Source organism: Sycon ciliatum, chromosome 1 (assembly GCF_964019385.1).
Source record: "Sycon ciliatum chromosome 1, ocSycCili1.1, whole genome shotgun sequence".
In the NCBI taxonomy this organism is placed as follows: domain Eukaryota; kingdom Metazoa; phylum Porifera; class Calcarea; order Leucosolenida; family Sycettidae; genus Sycon; species Sycon ciliatum.
This window is the reverse complement of record NC_088643.1, coordinates 69,819,360-69,838,490: the sequence shown is the minus strand read 5'-3', so window position 1 is coordinate 69,838,490 and position 19,131 is coordinate 69,819,360. Positions and strand designations below refer to the sequence as shown.

The 19,131-nt window shown below is 48.0% G+C and overlaps 1 protein-coding gene and 1 long non-coding RNA gene across 2 annotated transcripts in view; both read left to right on the top strand.

Moving 5' to 3' along the window:
- Positions 1 to 19,131, top strand: part of LOC135805169 (uncharacterized) — a 141,516-nt gene that overhangs the window by 107,038 nt on the left and 15,347 nt on the right. The gene's annotated exons all lie outside the window — the stretch shown is intronic.
- On the top strand, positions 4,211 to 13,094 carry LOC135805166 (metallophosphoesterase MPPED2-like). The gene is made up of 5 exons (XM_065319169.1): positions 4,211 to 4,475; positions 8,214 to 8,374; positions 8,733 to 9,095; positions 9,644 to 9,873; positions 12,448 to 13,094. Exons 1-5 carry the CDS (start codon positions 4,431 to 4,433, stop codon positions 12,573 to 12,575), a joined length of 927 nt encoding a protein of 308 aa, XP_065175241.1. The 5' UTR covers positions 4,211 to 4,430; the 3' UTR covers positions 12,576 to 13,094.

Here is a 19,131-nt window from a genome sequence, read left to right as displayed (position 1 = left end):
GGTGGTAATAAAAGCAGACCCCACCACCCATCCGGCCGTGCCTGTCATTACGGTGTAAATTGTAATCATGGATACTAAGTTCTCCGCCTGCAATTTCGGGACTCAGCCACGTCTCCGAGATACCCAAGACATCGTAGCTGCGGTCGTGGATGAGGGCAGCTACTTCTGCACGCTTGTACCGTAGGCTACATATGTTTAGGGCGCCGATCTTGAGAGGCGCAGCGGTCTGGGTAGGTGGAGGGTGTACTGAAGGTGACTGTGCATGCGGAGTGGCAGGATTCCTAGGGGAGAAGGGTTTGGCAAGAAGGTTCAGCGGCATGAGTGTTCAGGAGGAGATAATTTACAGAAGAAAACGGTATATACAAATAGAGCAATAGGTGGGCTGGGTTCATAGAATGTGGACAGTTTTCGACGAGTACTTACTCAGTGGCTTCCTCTGCGGGCAGCTTCAACTCTCTCTCTCTACCAGCTTCTTGCGCTCACGGTTTGAATACTCCTGAGCCCACGCAATTTGCGGGTCGTTCAAGGCAGAGGCAGGTGGTTCAGTGCGCCCGGAATGCCGAGAGGTCTCAAGCTAGCCCACGTCACACCCCTGTTCAAGGCCGGAGACCCATCCGTGCCCACAAACTACCGCCCTGCGTCGCTGCTACCCGTGATCTCTAAGCTACTCGAAAAGCTGGTGCAGAAAGCCCTGGTTGACTTCGCCGACCCAGCTCTCCCTAACACCCAGTTTGCATTCCGCCCTGGACACTCGACCGAAGATGCGCTGGCACTGCTCTCGGACACCGTCCTCCAAGCCCGAGACAACGGTTCTGTTGTAGCAACATGCCTGTTAGATATGAGTAAAGCCTTTGACAAGGTGAAGCATGCCACCCTCATCCAGGACTTGTTTAGCATCGGTATCTCCGGCACAGCCCTGAAATGGTTTCGGGACTATCTGTCTGGGCGCCATCAACGCGTTCGTATGGGCTCCAGACTGGGCAGAACTGTACCGTGCACTTGTGGTGTACCGCAGGGCTCTGTACTAGGAGTCTCCAGGACCCATGCTGTTCTCCATATACACCAGAGATGTCCCCTCTGAATCTGCGTCGGCATCATCACTGCAGTTTGCGGATGACATCGCCCTGACATGTGCAAGACGGACAGCGCAAGAGGTGTCTGATGCGCTCAGCTTGGCGGTTACCTCCCTCTCAAGTTGGCTGGACGCTCGTAGTCTTCTATTATATGCAAAGAAGAGCAATGTATTGGTTTTTACCAGCAGCAGTGGGCAGCAGCCGGACGTGGTTGTACGCTGTCGAAACGATGTCCTTCCGCACACCACCAGCGCGAAACACCTCGGCGTCTTGATCGATGAACGAATGGCCTGGCAACCGCAAGTTGACCGGTGCATCTCACGCACTGCTAGGAAGATCGGTAGTCTGTGGCGGGCGCGACGCTGCCTCACTCTAGCTAGTCGAAGCAAGTACTTCCTATCCGTCATCATGCCGGATTTGATATTTGATATATGGATCGTCCGCATATGGCTCCGGCTTGACCCACAACCAGCTTAACCGCTTGCAGGTGGCCCAAAACCGCGCAGCAAGGGCGGTGTTCGGACGACCACGATTTACCAGGGCCAGTGACCTCTTGGAGAGGCTCTCTGTTTATCGCGTGGACGAGGCATATCGCCAGAAACTGCTCGTGTTGGTATGGCGGTGCGTTCATCACCGTGCCAGTCCTGCTCTGCAGGCACTGTTTGTTCGCAACTGCGGAGCAACTCGCCTTCAGCGCAGTCTGGGCCTAGTTTACAACAACCAATAGCCAGAAGCCGAGCAGGCCAATGCCGACCGGCATCTCACGGTTGCCTGTTATGGAACCATATCTGACACGGTGCGAGCCATGGGCAACATCCCAGCATTCCGCCGAGCTGCCATTCCCTACACGTTGTAGACTGCTACACAGTTGGCCATACCATGGTGTATTCAGTACCCACGAACTTTGCAATGACAATGTACCGTGGTGCATGCACCGATGATACCACCACTTCGTAGACTGTCTCCCGTTCATTTCTGTGCTCCTGTCTTTATTCTCGTGAGTTTGTGTACATGTACTCGTTTTGCTGTTTGTTTGGTTTTAATACTGTAAAATCCATTATTCTAACGAGGCGCATCTAACGATTTCCCAAAATTGACTAGTTTACGTGTACCAAACTCCAAAGGTAACGATTCTCACTCATTCTCGGCGCTCAACAGGACAGTATACATGTATGTATGGATTTCTGTATGATGATTTCTATTTTAAACGACAGATTTCTCCTCGTTAACTCGTTAGAGTTAGCACTTCGTTATTATGGCTTTTACAGTACTTGAATTCGCACAGTAAACGTATGGAATCAAGCAAGAGTACTACGAGTGTGAGATGTATAGTTTAAACCGAACACGGATTCTTCGAACGAATAATCTATCGAATAATTTCGCCCTCCATCGAACGAATAATCTATATTCTATCATACGCATGATGGCATTTTTCAACACTTTTTCAGCACTTTTTAAGTAGTTTTTTTTAATTTTTTTTGCTGATTATCGGATTTTGTTATGTGGAGGTGCAAAACCGGCCCCGGACAATCGACTGGATTTCCATGTCCGCGACAGTACATGTATATCTGCCAGTATGTGCACTGGCAACTACAGGGTGCAGACATGACAGAAAAGCACAGTATGGAGGAAAAACGTTCACGGTTCACGTGAGACTCGGCTAGAAGCCGAGCTTTCCGCATCGGCAGGAAAGCCACCACCCTCTTGGATCAAGGCGCAGATGCAGCTCCTAAAGCGGTGTGGAGGGGGGGGGGGGGGGTGGGGTGAGCAGATCAGACCCACCACAAAGTGGTCAAAGACCGAAAATCACATAATCATTCACTGCATCCATGTTTCTCTCGTATTATATGGAAAAAACAGAAGTATTACTAGATACCGATAGGAGAAACTAATACTTGGAGGAGAAGAGATTGAGAAGAAATACTGCGAGCAGATCTACGCAGTGCAAAGTAGGGTCAGCACTGAGCATAGATGGTTTTTTTTTTTTTTTTTTTTTTTTTTTCGATTTCTGATAATTCCTACGACTATTCGATTATTCGTTCACCCCACGAATATTCTAAATTATTCGATTGTTCGATTATTCGTTTCAACACTAATTATTTTATTATTAATCATACACGGTCTGGAGGAGACAAGAAGACAAGAGACAAGAAGACAAACGACATTCCTTTCTACATGCACTTCCACTTCTTTCTTCAAAACCCGCGCCTTGTCACATTATTGGCTACATCTCGTTGCCACTTGACCACGGGCATGATTGTCAATCATACCTGAAGTGACGTCAGTGTTGCCAAGGGCAGCGGGCATGATGGCTGAATCATGCCCCCGGCGGGAAAGGTGGTGATTAGACAATTCCAAGGATACGGTCACGTGTCATAAGAACGCCTAATCACAGCCCGCCGCGCGAAGGGCTGTGATGTAGGCTGATCGAACACGAGTAGATCTACATGTACGAGTGTTTTGATTGCATTTCTGACATGCACCCGCGCTTGAAACTCATATCGGACTTGAGTAAAAAAAAGCGAGCTTGATCAGTGAATCAAAGCCCTAGTGGAGCGGGCTTTGATGGGAAAATCAAAGCCCGCTCCACTAAATTTAATATGGAGTTCTACTTCTTGTAGCAATACTAGCATGCTTTGATGGCCTCATCTAGGCCCTGCTAGGTGCAATGCGATTGGTCATCTCCGTGCCTACAGTCTTGTGACATGTCAGAAGTGTACTTCAGCTAATCTTCAGCTCCCCTAGGCCCTCCCTCTTCTGGGTTTGACTCTCCGCTGGCCTTCTCTCCTCCCATCCCCGGCCTTACATAGTATTGGGCCTCCGCCTCCGCAGCCCCCACCACTCCACGCACACACTACATAAAGTCACATACATAGCACAACTCAACCATGATTCGCTAGCACTCCTGCTTGTTTGGTCTCGCGAATCCAAATAAAATCAATCAATCAATAATATCGCTGGTAGTCTAGTAGTATACGATGGCGTCGGAATGCACTCTGTGACGGGGATAAATCAACCCGTGGCTGAATGCGTTTGAGCACGATTAGTGATAGACATTTCCGGAGTACCGAAAGCAATACGATTGGCCTTGTGCTGGAAAGTGGCCCAAGAGGTTTCCGGGTTTCTGCAAGAGGATGAGCGTGCTTATAGTATACTGGCCACACCGCAGGACAACGAGATGCTGTGTCGCGATTGAAAATTTCGATCACTTTGACAGGCTTTTCAAGCGAAAACTGCCCACGGTAATCATGATAATCAAGTCGGTCATATCTGACCAGTCTAGTTACTAGTAGTTCTGAGTGAAGTCGTTCAGTCCTGCTGCTCCCGCGTTCCGCAAATCTGCCGCTCGTCGTTCCGATGGAGCGTTTGCTCGGATCATCCAAGAAGGAGCCTGTCGGTGTGGTAAGAAAGTCGACAGGGGATTTTCATGATTTTGGGAAGTCCTTGTTCTCATTCTCACAGTACTGCAACTACATAAATAATTGTACTTCCTCCGCGTCATTTAAAAAAATGTCGTTTCCCAGAGCGATTTTTCAAATTTATTTTCAGCCCACTCAAAGGGCAAAGAAATCAGCTAGCATTGTCGACGGACCAAGCTTTAGTTTGTGGCCTCCCGCTTCGCTGCACTTGCACGTAAGGTCGACGTCTTCATCATAGTTTGAAGCAGACCCTTCAGCACTCAACGATACGCTGAACAAGACGCGCGTTGAAATTCAAGTCAAGAAACTTCGTTTTCAAGCGATACATGCCTCCATGATCCAGGTGGCAGGCGATGACGGCAAACTAGCATTTTTCTAGTACAATGTAACGACCTTCCAGTGGGATAGGGTAAGCAATTCCGCACCTTCTTTCCTTGGCAAGCGCTTCGCTGATGTTGTTGGTGTTTTCAGAACTGCTACCTTCCCAGCAAAATGCGCCACACGTAGCCCGTTTTAGAAATTTGAGAACACTTTGTTCTTGCCATCTTCAACTTCAGCATTTCGTATTCAGGAGAGATGCCAGGATTCTTTTACCCGAGCTTGCAGTCTTGAGAAATGCCCACTCGAACGATGTGGGACGGCACGAACTCCAGAAAACGGTACGCGTTCTGGGGCGGAATAGTGCAGAGCGCGATGAATTTGTTTGGTGCGGAAGAGGGCTCCGACAAAGTCCGAAACCACTACGGCTTCAGTAACAAGTAGACATTGCGCAGGAAGGGTCGCACCGATGTTCGAACACAAAAAAACAGTGATTCCGACAGTCTGACTAAGACGAACAAGTCAGTGAAGTCACAAACATTGCGATCTGCGAAGCGTAAGTATAATAATTATGTAATACTAGTAATAGATCTCAGTCAGGGTTGGATCTGACACGGTAACACTGCTATTGCTAACAGCCACGGTATACGTACACTGGGTAATTCGAATATAATTAGGGATACCAAGAGTCCATAACCCCCCAGAGTGTGCAACTCCAGGTTGGGGTCTGGCGCAACGAAATCCAAACATTGCGTCATCCGGTCCCTGGGCAAGCATGGGCGGATGGGGCCATGTGCATATCTGGTACATCCGGCGGGGGTTCCAAGTAATAGTTGAAGGTTGCTTTGAAGCAAGCCACGGAAGTGTCACGTAAAACGTTTGCTCCACGGGTTATGCAGTGTCAGCAGAACGGCTTTGATTTCACAGTCACAGATTTTTTTATTTGAAGAGAGTTTCTCTGCTCGTTGTCTGAAAAGCTTGTATTGGGAGAGTTCGTGACTCCGGGATAGCAAGAATAGGCATGGATATAGATTTACAAGATTTGATGGAAATAGCTCTTGGCACACGGCATGAAGACCCGATCGATTTCGAAGTAGATGTGCTTCAACCTGCTCCTCAGTCCCATTTTGGTACAAGTAGTTCAACTGGGATGGTGTCCTCCACCATGTGTAACCCTCCTGATCCTACTCTTACTCCTGCTCCTCTTCCTGCCCCTGGTCTTGCTCCTGTTCCTGCTCCTGCTCGTCGCAAGAGGAGAAAGGCAAAAGTGAAAGCTTTGACTGCATCGCAGAAGAAATCGATCATTCATGCCCTGGAGAAGATTGATTTGGAGCAGTTATCCAGCGATGTTTCCAGCATTGTCTCATTGTCACTCAAAAGAGAAAACTGTTCGACAACTCTAAAATAATTCTTTGTGTACTTGAGCCTTTCCAGGCGTGTTACGTACAATACCTGGCCGTGGATTCGTAAAGAAAGACCCCAAATTGGGCAAACGGGCGAAGTAGGTCCGGGCCAAACTTCCCATTTCGTCATAGCTACTCACTACATGACGTATGAAGTTTGGATTTCGTTGCGGCACTGATTTGTGCTGAGAAGGATCACGAGTTGCACACTCTGGGGGGTTATGGACTCTTGGGGATACATGTAGTTGTTAGCAAACAGTGTCAGATTTTTGTCCATAAAATAATTACTCCATTTCGCCAAGATATTTAAAAAGTCTTCATGACGCCAAAAATTCTCCATTGGTAAAAGTATATCTCTGCAACATGGCAGTTTTGAATTCCTCAGAACACAAACCATGCTCCTGGCAACTGAATGCTCAAAGTGGATACTGATTCAAACGTCACAAAATCGTCAGGCGAAATTACTGGTCAGTCGGCGACACGCATTTTTCACAAAAATTTGAGTTTCACCTACTGGGAGAGTATGCGTGTACTCGAGTCTCATCCTGAGCACGTTTTTTCTTCTTTTTTTCAGCTCCAGTATAGCTGTATTTTTCATTGCAAAGCCGTCGACGCGTCCTCGATTGTTGTGTTCGTTGTTCAAACGAAGTGGACATTCAATCATGAAGGCAGAGGACATAGGAGCCTGATTGGAGTTTCTCGTGGCATAGAACGGCCACACAGAGATACTTTGGGATTTTCTGAATATAAAATACCGTACGCACGATGCTGAGATCAATTTGTGCGATATCAAATTGTTTGTGATCTACCACATCGAGCAGAACGGGATCCAAACACAAGCTTACCGACGGTTAGGCTGCCGACCTGACTGGACAAATGATCCCTGGCTGCACCAGACGCCAGAAGTCGGACACCATGTCCTTTGCCGCGACGTCCATCTCCAAAAAGAACTCCATCTTCGTCGTGAAAAGGCTTGAAATACTCAATATTCAACCGAGATTCGCGGTCTCACCCTTTCTCAGATCGAATCATTTTTTGTTGTAGCAGTTGCAGGGCAGATCCCTGCCACTACTTCAACAGGCGATGGCTCCAAAGCATGCCTGGAACAAGCCATATCGAGGTTGCAAGCCACCCCTCTCAGCAAAAAATTCGAAGAAATTCGAAATTTCAATGGTGGAAGATATACCATGAAGAGAATTTCAAAAAGTATGTTTCGCGGAGCGATCGCTCAACCTACGTCATTCAAACTTTGCAGGATGGTTCAGACGTACATGCTAGGCATAGAACCACAGGCGATGATGCCATAGCTGACACACAGAGTGACACACACAGCAGATTCGTGTGCACAGATACTAAATTAGTGGACGTCGTCATCTTCTTTCCCGCTGATCTCGAATGTACTATGACGTGCTATTTCGCCTGACGGGGGGTTTCAGTGCTTTTCGGACTCAACCTCCCTAACGAGTAATCGGTTAGGTGATTATTACAGTCGGATTTGATCGACTGGCTTAAAGGAGAAAACTTGGATTTTCGATATGCACAATCTACATTATCAGTAACCAAAAAAATACCCGACCGACCGACCCTGGTACGGATGAGTGAAGTGACCCGAAACAACGAATTAATTCTAGGTGGCCCCACTAGAAATCATCTGGGTGAGGCACACACTCAACAGCTGCATTAACAGTAACCAGACTAAAATCTGTAACTCCTTTCTGCCATCTGCAGTACAGTCGTTCGTGTGCCGTGCATTTATTCCAGTGACATCACTCTAACAGGCGCAATGAATGGTCACAGTCAGATAAAACAACTTCCCAGACTTGTTCTTCAAGGAAAGCCTCAACCTGGTTTACTAAGAACAAAATCTCCTAGCATTTATAGCGTCCCGTTAGACTCAGATCATGCACGATCACGGCAAAGAACATATTTAAATCTCGCTGAGAGCAAGCTACCTTTCTACTATAGTAATAGCTATTCATGTGTTCATTAATTACAACTAGAGATCACCTGGAGATGTATGGACCAGTAAACCGGCCGAGAAAGCAATGGAGATGCGTGGCGATCCCAGAGCAGCCTGGAGTCACCTGCAGACAGTATCACCATGTACTGTAGTGGAGAAGCTTGCAGATCCCAGCTCACCATGTCCCGAAGGGCATACAAGGTACACAGCAAGTATACATGTACATACTGTGCACCCTGGCTAATGACTTCTCAAATGTTTACACTGTGCCATGGGGTTTTCCCTCAGCTAGACTATACTGATGACACTGTGCCATGGGGTTTTCCCTCAGCTAGACTGATTACACTGTGCCATGGGGTTTTCCCTCAGCTAGACTGATTACACTGTGCCATGGGGTTTTATCTCAACTAGAACTCCTACAATCTATGGTGTTGTATTTAATGTCCGGGACTTTGTCATGTGTTTTATGGCTGATGGTGCTACCTTTAGTTGTACTTGTGTGATTTCAGTGCATCATTCCACCTTGTGGGTGCTCCGCTTGTGTTCTGGATTTCATTAGATTTGTGTGTCTGTCGGATACGCATGGATTGTCCAAGCATTTCCAATTTGAAGTGCCATGGGGCCATGTTCTCCTGCATGCTGGTGACTTCACTGATGTTGGCCAGCCCAGTCAGGTGAAAGAGTTCAACGACTACCTTGCCGGGTTGCCGCACGAACACAAGATTGTCATTGCTGGAAATCATGAACTGACTTTCCATTCGGAGCAGTGGGACGGCTTCCAGGCGAAGTCTCGTTTCACCGTGCATTTGCCGGAGCTGAAGGAAGCGACGAGTGATGGTGTCAAAGCTCTCTTGAAGGACTGCACGTACATCGAGGATGCTGAAGTAATTGTCCGTGGCTTTCGCATTTACGGCTCGCCATGGTGAGGCTTACCATCATAATACTACAAAGCAAAACTGTGGAATATTATCCCACAGTTTTGCTTGATATTCGTTCCTGATGCCTGTTTCCATGGACGTGCGGTTCAGTCTTATACGGTCTTATACGTTATACCAAAAGTAGATAAACAAGAGTGTGCAACTCCGGATCTCTTCTGCACCATCTGCGGCGGAATTTTTTGTTGACGTCACCTTTTCAGAAAAATGCGCATTTTGCCACAGAGCAGTGTGAGAGCACGTGCTGGGCACCGACCTTGTAATGTAAAGCCCGGTCAAGTGCACGAGGCAAAACTTGCAAAAGACTCGCAGCGCGTGCGTCGTAGAAAAGATTACGTCAACAACAGATTCCGCCGTGGGCCAACCCATCCCAGAGTTGCACACTCTTATTTATCTGCTCTTGGTTATACTTTGCATGTTTGCAAGGACCTTGGTCTACGGGTTGTGATGGTTTACAAGCAGACTTTTGAATGTATCCGACATGGCTTCATCCAATGCCAAACTGCCTGTGTGCAATGCATGTTTGTTGCCCCAGGCAGCCAGAGTTCTGTGACTGGGCATTCAATCTGCCCCGCGGCGATGCTTGCCTAGAGAAGTGGCAGAGGATCCCGTCGAACATTGACATCCTGATGACGCACGGCCCGCCCGTTGGATATGGTGACCTTGTCGACTCTAACGGCTTACGAGCAGGCTGTGTGGATTTGCTGCGTGAGATACAGCATCGCATCAAACCCAAATTCCACGTGTTTGGGCACATTCATCAAGGTAAGGTCACCAATGTGACGGTGCTATGGAGGTTGTGCAAGAACTATCCAGCATAGCAATGGAGAGGTGCAGAACAAGTTTTCTTAGTGGCGGGTGAGAAGCACAGATAAAAAAGACGAATCTAATATAGATAGCGGCAAGAGTACATAACCCCCAAGAGTGTGCAACTCCAGCTATGGGGTCTGCGATGGCAGACCTTCAGATCATGCCATGAATCCATACACATTATTTACACTCTGTGCATGATTGATACAGGGTTGTACACAACCCAGCTTTGGGTACAACTCTTTTGTACGAGGTGATTTGGCTTTTTTTTAACATAGTTGTAAAATGTTTCTTCAGAATTCCCAAACTCCATTGCAGCGTCTTTCTTGCATTTGAAAAATATCGCCATTCCAGCTACAGGCTCTCAGCTGCACCAAATAGATAAATAAATAACTTTGCCAATATTTCGCCCATTGGGCATCATCAGGGCATTGAGGAAGGGGAGGCAAAAACCCGAAATATATAGACGAATAATGCAGGCAGATGAATGTTCTAGAACTAACACATCGTGGTGACACAATTGGCAAGGCTAGCAAACTAAACAATCATCACTTGTAAGGTGACCTAAACAGAACGAAACAAGAGAAAACTCACACATACACACAGACACAATTTGGCAAGAAGGCAAGAAAACTAACACTAACACTAAAGTTTACAATCATCACCTGTCAGGTGACCTAAACAGAAGAAAGTAGATAAGACTATCACAGCACGTACAAGAACACTTTCAAGTGTGGGAATGCTAAAGGCGATCTATGTATATGACAAGTGTATGTGCACCTTGAAGTACTTCAGCATGTGTATGTGCTGTGTCAGGTGGTAAAGTCCAGTGGTAGTTCTGCCCTTCCACCAGGCAAAGATTCTCGGCAGGGAGGCTTCGCTACCATCAAGCAAACTGCTTGAAGCTATCGAGATAAGGAAGCGCAAACCAGCAGTCAATTGCGATGACGGTTGGCGCCTAATTGACTGATTGGATGATACCGGATCGTCACTGGAATCGACGCCCATCTCCTCGAACTACCACTGGATTTTACCACCTGACACAGCACATACACATACTGAAGTACTTTGCACATACACCTGTCATATACATAGATCACCTTTAGCATTCCCACACATCAATGTTCTGAAGTTGATAGATATCACTTCAAGGATTGCTAGTGGATGAAAATTAATCTCTCAACTACATTGTATGCTGCGAAAGCTGTGTTTTTGAATTTGTAACTAGTGGCTGTGTCATACGGTAGAATTGGATAGGTAGCATAGCATCGCAGCCATGTTTTCGTTCTCACAAAGTGTATTCCGTGACCTACTGTTCTTGATTATTGTCTTTAGTGATGGCAAGACGGCCTGACCTCATCCAAAGGCCCTGCGGAAGCAATTCACTGCCCCCCCCCCCCCCCCCCCCCCTCGTCCATTCAGGGGCTTATTTTACACAGTTTACACAAAATGGCAAAGCACCCACCACTATTTATACTGACGTGGCAGGGAGAATTAAATTATATGCACCAAATTTTCTGGCCAATGTTGATCTACGATAAACTGGCTCTCTTTTGCCACCACCCATGTTTCGATACAGCTATCCGGAGCAGAGAAACAGCCAGAAGGGAAGCAAATTTTACACATTTGTTAAAATATGCCGAATGTTAAAAAAAGCCAAATCACCTCGTAGTCACTTTGCACTGTTTGCCAGTGTAACCTTTTGAACCATGTCACGTGATGTGAGCCTTGCCGTCGCAGCACTGCATAGAGGTTGTGCAGGCAGTTGCACACTCTTGGGAGTTATGTACTCTTGCTTGATAGCGGGGATGTGCATCACTGTGCTACAGTGAGTTTATTTTTCTAATTTTCTTTAAAACGATTTGTTTATCATGGGTCGTGCCTGTGTCCGGTCCTACAGAGATAACGGGGATGTGGTGGTGGTGGCGGAGGCGGCGGCGGCGGTGGTGGTGGGGAGTGTAACGTCAACACCAGACTGGGAACAAGGGGGGGGGGGATTCATAGCAACAATGAGCAATGGGCACTGGTGGTGATTTATGAAATTCCGTTTTCATAGCTGGGCGCTGCTTGCTCGCATATTCTGACAGTTTGTAGTAGTGTCCGTCTCACCCGACTGTAGTGTGCAGATATCAATAGTTTTCGTTTTACGCAATCTCTATTGAAAATTCGTAAGAAGTTCCCAGTTTTGAGCGGGGATTGTCTACGAAGGAAAACCCACTGGAGCATTATATGACTTGCACATCACTGCTTAGTCTCTTCGCCACGATGCAGGTACTTCAGTACTTGCATGATTCAGGTGCACTATGAATGAATTGCAAATCTCTTTGGGGCCACGCCAGTATGTTCCATTCCTGAAAGATGTCCCCGATGAAGTTCATCTACTGGTGCTGCTTGCTTTGTGCCGTTGAAATCAATATGCCTGTCTTCTTCGACCATCGTGTTTCTCCATACAATTGTATAGCCGGTTGTAACGCGGATGTGCCAACTTTGCTTTACTTCTTCAACCATCATGTTTGTGTGTCTATGCAGCGTACGGCATCACCACAGATGGCGTGACAACGTACATCAACGCTTCCAATTGCGACATAAGATACTGTCCGCGGCAAGTGCCGATCGTTTTTGATCTGCCAAATCCGACCGAGTCTGCAGCCGAGTGAATGGCTGCTAAGGTGAACACAGTCAGCCAGTGACAGAACTGACTTGTTTGTAGCCATTGCTTGTAGGACACTGGGCCTGGTCGAGTAGAAAGAGAGTGGGTCCGCGGGACCATCGGCCTGCATGCCTGCTCATTCACTGGCATAGGATTGGCCAGTGTAGCTGGCTTCTGCTTGTTTGGATGCTACGCAAAGTCAGGGACCAACACGTATACCCATTCTGAGCTGGTTTTCAGAGGTTTGCTCTGGAAGAAATCCCTCGCAGAGCGTGAATAAAGTCTATCCCATGTACATACAAACACTAGTAGTCTTTGCTTTTATGGATATCTAATTCCGTACAATGCATTCATGGCCTACATGTACTTCAAGTATCACTTTACGGAGGATTTTTTCATTGATAGTGCTTCTGCCAGATTGCCTGGTACGACTACCACGGAGGATTGATAGTGCTTCTGCCAGATTGCCTGGTACCACTACCAAGGTATCAATATACTTCAGTAATACACAAGAGAGAGATTGGAAGCTTTGTTGCAACTCTGAGTTTCACGTATTACTACGATCATCAGGTGACTGATGGATCCAAAACGGGCGGCCAGAACATGAGGGGGAGCAAGGTGGGAAATTCTTAGGGGTATCATAGGCGACGCGTATCATAGCGCAAGAGTCAGGTCCTGGCGTGAAGTTGCCAAGTCTTCAGACTTGGGGCTATGCAGCAGCAGTTCGGCGTGAATGATATTATAGAATAGAGCTGGGGACTTAAGGGGGTTCGGGACAGTTAGGCCCAAAAATTTAATTTCAACATCAGCCCAATCTGACATCAGGTTTGAATAGGTACAGCCTTATATTTTCGCTTAGTAACATCAGTTTTTCAATTGCCCGAATAGGTCTTGCCAAAAACACAATTTTCCTTGATGACACAAAATAACACAAAATCCCAAAATTGATGAGAAATCGTCCATAACATCAGTTAGGACAGAAAATATGACCTAAAATTGTACAGACTGTTCGAGGTATTGACTAAGATGATATCAACACCGAAAAATGTACACTTTGGTTGACGATGGGATCCAGGTCGTCATTTCCTGGAGAAGAACAAAAAGACGCAAAAAATGAAACTTTGAATATTTTTTGCAGCTTATTTTTGAGTTTGCCCCATAATTATGTGGATACTTCAAATACGTTCTATAAGTGGGTTGGAACAGGTTTACCGCGGCGAAAATAAGGGTCACCGTGCATATTCTGGAGAAAAATCCAAAAAACTGTCCAAATTTGCCTAAAATTGGTAAATTCACGTATCTATATTGCTTGTACTTCTCTGCTGCTGCTTTGGTCATAACTTATTGGATTTTTGGCTGTTAGGTGTTGCATAAACTCACTAGAGCCCTCGGCGTTCAGAACAATACAAGGATGGAATAGCTGAACTAGTAAATTTGCCGGAAAACCCTGGGTGCACGCATTATCGATAGGTACTTTTCTCCATGATTACTCTCCTGTTGGCACTTGGTTGTGATACATGTACATGTAGCTGTGATAGCGCTTAGCACTGCCCCATATCAAACTACAATGAAAGCTGGCATGTTGGAACGAATCAGACATCATTGAGTCCTCTTGTTCTTCAACTATGCGAGCTAGAACGTGTCCCAACACTGGCAAAAATGATGGTAACATTTTACGGTGTGCACAAACAAGTGAAGCACTGTGCCACAGGGCGTTCCTTACAGTTGGGTTGCTGCTGGTTCTTCGCTAGGTGTTCAGCCACCGCTAATATAATCTTCCTTGAGACTGTCAATCGCTTCTTACCTCCGACTTGCTCCTTCATCAGTCTGGAAATGGCTGGCTCACCACTTCGTTTGTAGGACAAGACAAAGTGCTTCATCACCAACCCACTGGCAGCTGCCCGCACTGCAACTGATTTAGAGAAGCACGTTGCTTGGACCAACGGTTGAAGGGTGGCCAGCCGCTTTTGCTGATGTTCTGCAAACTCCTGAGTTCGAACCCGTACGCGATGGAGGCAGGAGCAAATTTTGGAGCTCCTGCTCCATCCATGTTTTGTTTCAAAGTATCGAAAGATTGGCCTTCTGACCATAAGTTTATACTGCAGGAACTGTCTGGCAATTCCTTAAACGTGAAAGAGTCTGTCAAGCAGATTGATCTGCATGGGAAACCTGGTTGGTGCCAAGTCACACTTTCAAGTAGAGCTCAGCGCGAGACGGTTTTGAGCAAGGGACTTTGCATACGAGGTGAGCAGTTGGAACTGCATCTCCCCGACGAGGGCTCCACTCAGCTCCATGTGTTTGGTTGCCCTGTCGGAATGCCTGATGGCCCACTTTCGGCATCTTTGTCGGTTTTCGGCAAGCTCATTGGTCCGCCATCACACGGCAAGATCAGCTTCGAAGGCACGTCCTTCAAGACAGGAATCAGGTACGTCAATATCGTACTGTCTAAACCCGTACCGTCGTGTGTGACCGTTGGGAAGAGAAAGTTGCGGGTGTGGCACAGGGGGCAGACCCAGACGTGCTGGCGCTGTGGCACAACGGGTCATGAAGCACGAGAGTGTAAAGTAAGGGCGGGCAGAGAGCCTGAAAGTTCAAGTCGTACTAACAGTAACTCTAGTTCTGAACCTTCAGATTCTGTACCTCAGTTGACCTGCGAACGTGGGAGTACCCGTACGAATTGCGTAGGTTCAAACTCTGAAGTGAACTCCAACACATCCCAGCACGGTGACAGTGTATCTAGCATACCCACTACACGCACAAAAGCACAGCAACCTACATCCACGCTGAGTATGGCCAGTGCTACTGCGGGCCCAAGCACGGAGGACGTCATCCAGGTACCTGAGGCAGTGACAGTACGAGCTTCAGAACACCATGACACAGCCGTACCAGTCCCACCTGCCGCGGGAAACGTAACTGAACCCGGTGGTAAAGGAGACAACACAACTCCCCAGAAACCTTTTGTGGCTGCATCTTCTAACGACCACGTGCAACACAACAATAGCCTTGCGTCCAATACAAATGCAGTACATGTAACCGGTACTGAAGCAGCTGTAACTTCCACTCCAGCTCCTGGATCTTCTGTCCCTACCCCGGTGCAAGATTGGCACGTCGCAGGTGGAAAGTGTTCTACTTTTTCTCCAATAATCTTGCAACAAACCGCCTCCGCTTTTCCCTCTGTCCCGAACCGCTTTAGTGCGCTGGAGCACTCCATGGAGAGGAAGCGTAAGCGAGGAGCCAGGAGTGACGCATCATCCAGTGCCGACTTGTCCGCGAAGGCTGTCTGCCCGACCACCAAGACAGACGACTTCTATGGTACCGGGTCGGACTGGGAGGAAGAGTGTGAGGGTGACGACGGCCGCGGTAGGAGCCGTCATGAAGTGGTGCAGTGAACTGCACCTTGAAATAGTATGCTTGAACTGCCTGTGTATTTTTTGTTTTAGGTTTTGGATTAGTTTCTAGATGTAGTTCTTCCTTATAGATCTATTAAATGAATCCACAATTACATAGAGCTACTGTCGGTCGACAGAAGTCTTGTAAACTTGCTTTTCTGAATGTATGCAGCCTTAGAAAGAAGTTAGGCGAAATCCAAAACTTCATAAACTACCACAATGTAGATATCTTCGGCATTGCTGAAACTTGGCTTGATTGTTCGATTTCTGACTCATCCATTCATATACCTCATTATAGACTCTTTAGGCGCGATCGCGGGCACAGACCTGGTGGCGGTATAGCTGTATACAGTCGAGATACCCTGGCTGTTTCCAGACACGCTGAACTCGAGAGTGACACAATCGAAAATCTGATACTCACCTTGAAGACAGAATCCGGTGAACCCATCACCCTCGCTACGTTCTACCTTCCGCCTTCCACTACTGCTGCAGTATGGCAAGACCTAGAAATCAGTCTGAACAATCTAACCTTGCGACGAAACAACCGCGTGGTCGCCATTGGTGACTTCAATGTGGACATGTGCTCGGGACACAGCCGGATGCACACCATGCTCCAGCGGTTTGATCTGGAAAACCACATCCGGACACCGACAAGAGTAACGGCATCAACTTCCACCCTAATAGATCTGCTCCTCGCCCCTAACTCTCTAGTTGGAACATGCACGGGCGTCAAGTGTGACATCAGCGACCACTACGCATTTGTGGCCAACATTATCGTCGCCACCCGGCAGTCCGAACGAGTCGCATCTCGAAAGAGGCGAGTGTGGAGGATAAATTGGGAGCATTTTAACGCTGACTTGCAGGACTGCAATCTTGAGATTTTCAGCAAGTCGAATGATGTTGATGCAATGATAAGCGAATGGTACGCAAAGGTTTTTACTGCTCTAGATCGTCACGCCCCCTTACAACCTCCTCGTAAGCCGAGGCGCCGACCTTGCCCATGGTTGTGTCCTGAACTTGTATCTGCTGTGCGTCAACGAAACAAGGCCCACCGACTTCTTTCATGCTCTCCAAACGATGTCCGCCTGCGAGAGCAACACCGCACTCTCCGCGCAGCCGCGCGCAAGCTAGATCGGAGGCTAAGGGATCAGTATTTTCAAGCTCGCCTACAGTCGGCCGGAAAGGATGGACGGAAGCTCTGGAATACGATACGCGTGGTGACTGGACGAGCGAAAAGTTCAAGCCCACCACAAGTACCTGTTGGAATCCTCTCCCGAACTTTTGGCGAAGTTGTACATGACCCTGGACGACCAGACGCGCTGTGCGCCAACGCACCAGCCGAACGTGAAGCACCAGCATTCACGGAATTTGCGCCTGTTTCGACGGAGGACATTACGGCCCTTCTCCAGTCCGTTGACGCGTCAAAAGCAACTGGACATGATGACTTGCCGGGTATTGTCCTTAGAAACTCGGCATCAATACTGGCTCCCTCGCTCAGCATCATTTTCAATACTTCGTTATGTCAGGGGTGTGTTCCCCGTCAGTTTAAAATTGCTAATGTGTCGCCGCTATTCAAAGGTGGCGGCCTTGAGTCCTTGACCCTTGTCAGCCTACTGCGTATCGACCTATTTCTCTACTACCAGTCGTTTCTCGCCTCCTCGAGAAGATCGTCAAAGCTCAGCTTACATCCTTTCTGACCGATCACAGTATTCTCCCTGACTCGCAGTTCGCGTACAGGAAGAACCACAGTACGGAGGACGCTCTTGTGCTAGCTGTCAATCGCTGGCTGAAAGCGAAGTATGAGCGCAAACTCACAGGTGTGATATTCGTGGATATGTCGAAGGCTTTCGACTGTGTCAAACACACCATCTTGGCACAGGAGCTATCCGACATTGGGGTCGGCGGTACTGTCCAGATATGGTTCACTAGTTACCTGAGTGAGCGGCTTCAACGCGTAGTCGTGGGCGGAAATTGCTCGGAATACGTCGCATGCAGTCGAGGGGTGCCGCAAGGATCCGTCCTCGGCCCCCTCCTGTTCACACTATACATCCGTAACCTTCGATGCTGCTTGCCCCAGCAGGTCACAAACCAGGAATTTGCAGACGACATTGCAATTGAAGCCTCGGGCAGTTGCGAACAAGTGTGCTCTTCTCTAAGCACAGCCATCCCTGGCCTGTCGCAGTGGTTGGAGGACCGCGGGCTAATGCTGAACCAAAAGAAAACGCAAGCTCTGTTGATTACCCCAAGAGGCCCAGCCCCTGACACAGATAACATTCGAATTCGCTGTGGGAATGCAGCCCTTGCAGTTGTGGAACAAGCGCGGTACCTGGGCGTAATGGTAGATGGGCAGCTCTCCTGGGAGCCTCACGTCAATCACACAATCCAGCAGGTGCGGAAGTCAGTAGGTGCGCTGTGGCGGAGCCGCCGAAGCCTCACCCTGGCGTCAAAGATCCTGTTTTACAGGTCGATGATCCAGGGTAGGTTGTCGTACGCTTCCAACGCCTTTTATCCGTCACTTCAAATTGGCAACATTGAGCCCCTCACACGTCTAACGAAGTGCGCTATCCGCGGCTTCTTCGGTCTGCCACCGTGGTCGCGCACGAGCCCGATCTTTGAACAGCTCCGCCTCACCACCCTGGAGGACATGTTTAACATTAAGCTCCTCATCTTTGTCCGTCGTTGTCTGTTCTCCCGAGCTAGCTCTCTCTTCACCAGCTTCTTCGTGAGAGTTACTGGTGACCGCACTCGGGGAGCAGCACATCACCTCGTTCGAGTACCATTTTGGCCCGGTCCTGCGGGTCGAGCGACCATGCAGTTCATCGGCGCAGTCCTGTGGAACCAGCTCCCGCCTGATCTCCGTTCCGAGCCCAGCCACCTTCAGTTCTGTGCCCTGCTAAAAGCGCATCATGGCTCCGTTTAAATGCTTTTCGGCTAGTGTGTTTCTGTGGTATAGCGGACTGAAGAATAGTAAACGTGTTTTGCAATATATGTATGAAGCTATTTTGTATATAGTATGTTCCCATTCCATTTTTGCTTTGGTGTAGCCCTGAGGTTGATTGCTTATTTATTTCTACCCTTCCTCTCTCCATACTTCTGTCCCCCCCCCTCTCTCTCATTCCTTCTGTCGTCCACATGTATCAAAGGAGGCGAAATCGCCTGTTTGTGGTGCGACGT

Coding starts and splice junctions, on each gene's coding strand:
- LOC135805166 (XM_065319169.1), top strand. CDS start 4,431: ATGGAGCGTTTGCTCGGATCATCCAAGAAGGAGCCTGTCGGTGTG. Junction 4,476..8,213: donor AGAAGGAGCCTGTCGGTGTG/GTAAGAAAGTCG, acceptor AATTACAACTAG/AGATCACCTGGAGATGTATG. Junction 9,096..9,643: donor CGCATTTACGGCTCGCCATG/GTGAGGCTTACC, acceptor TTGTTGCCCCAG/GCAGCCAGAGTTCTGTGACT.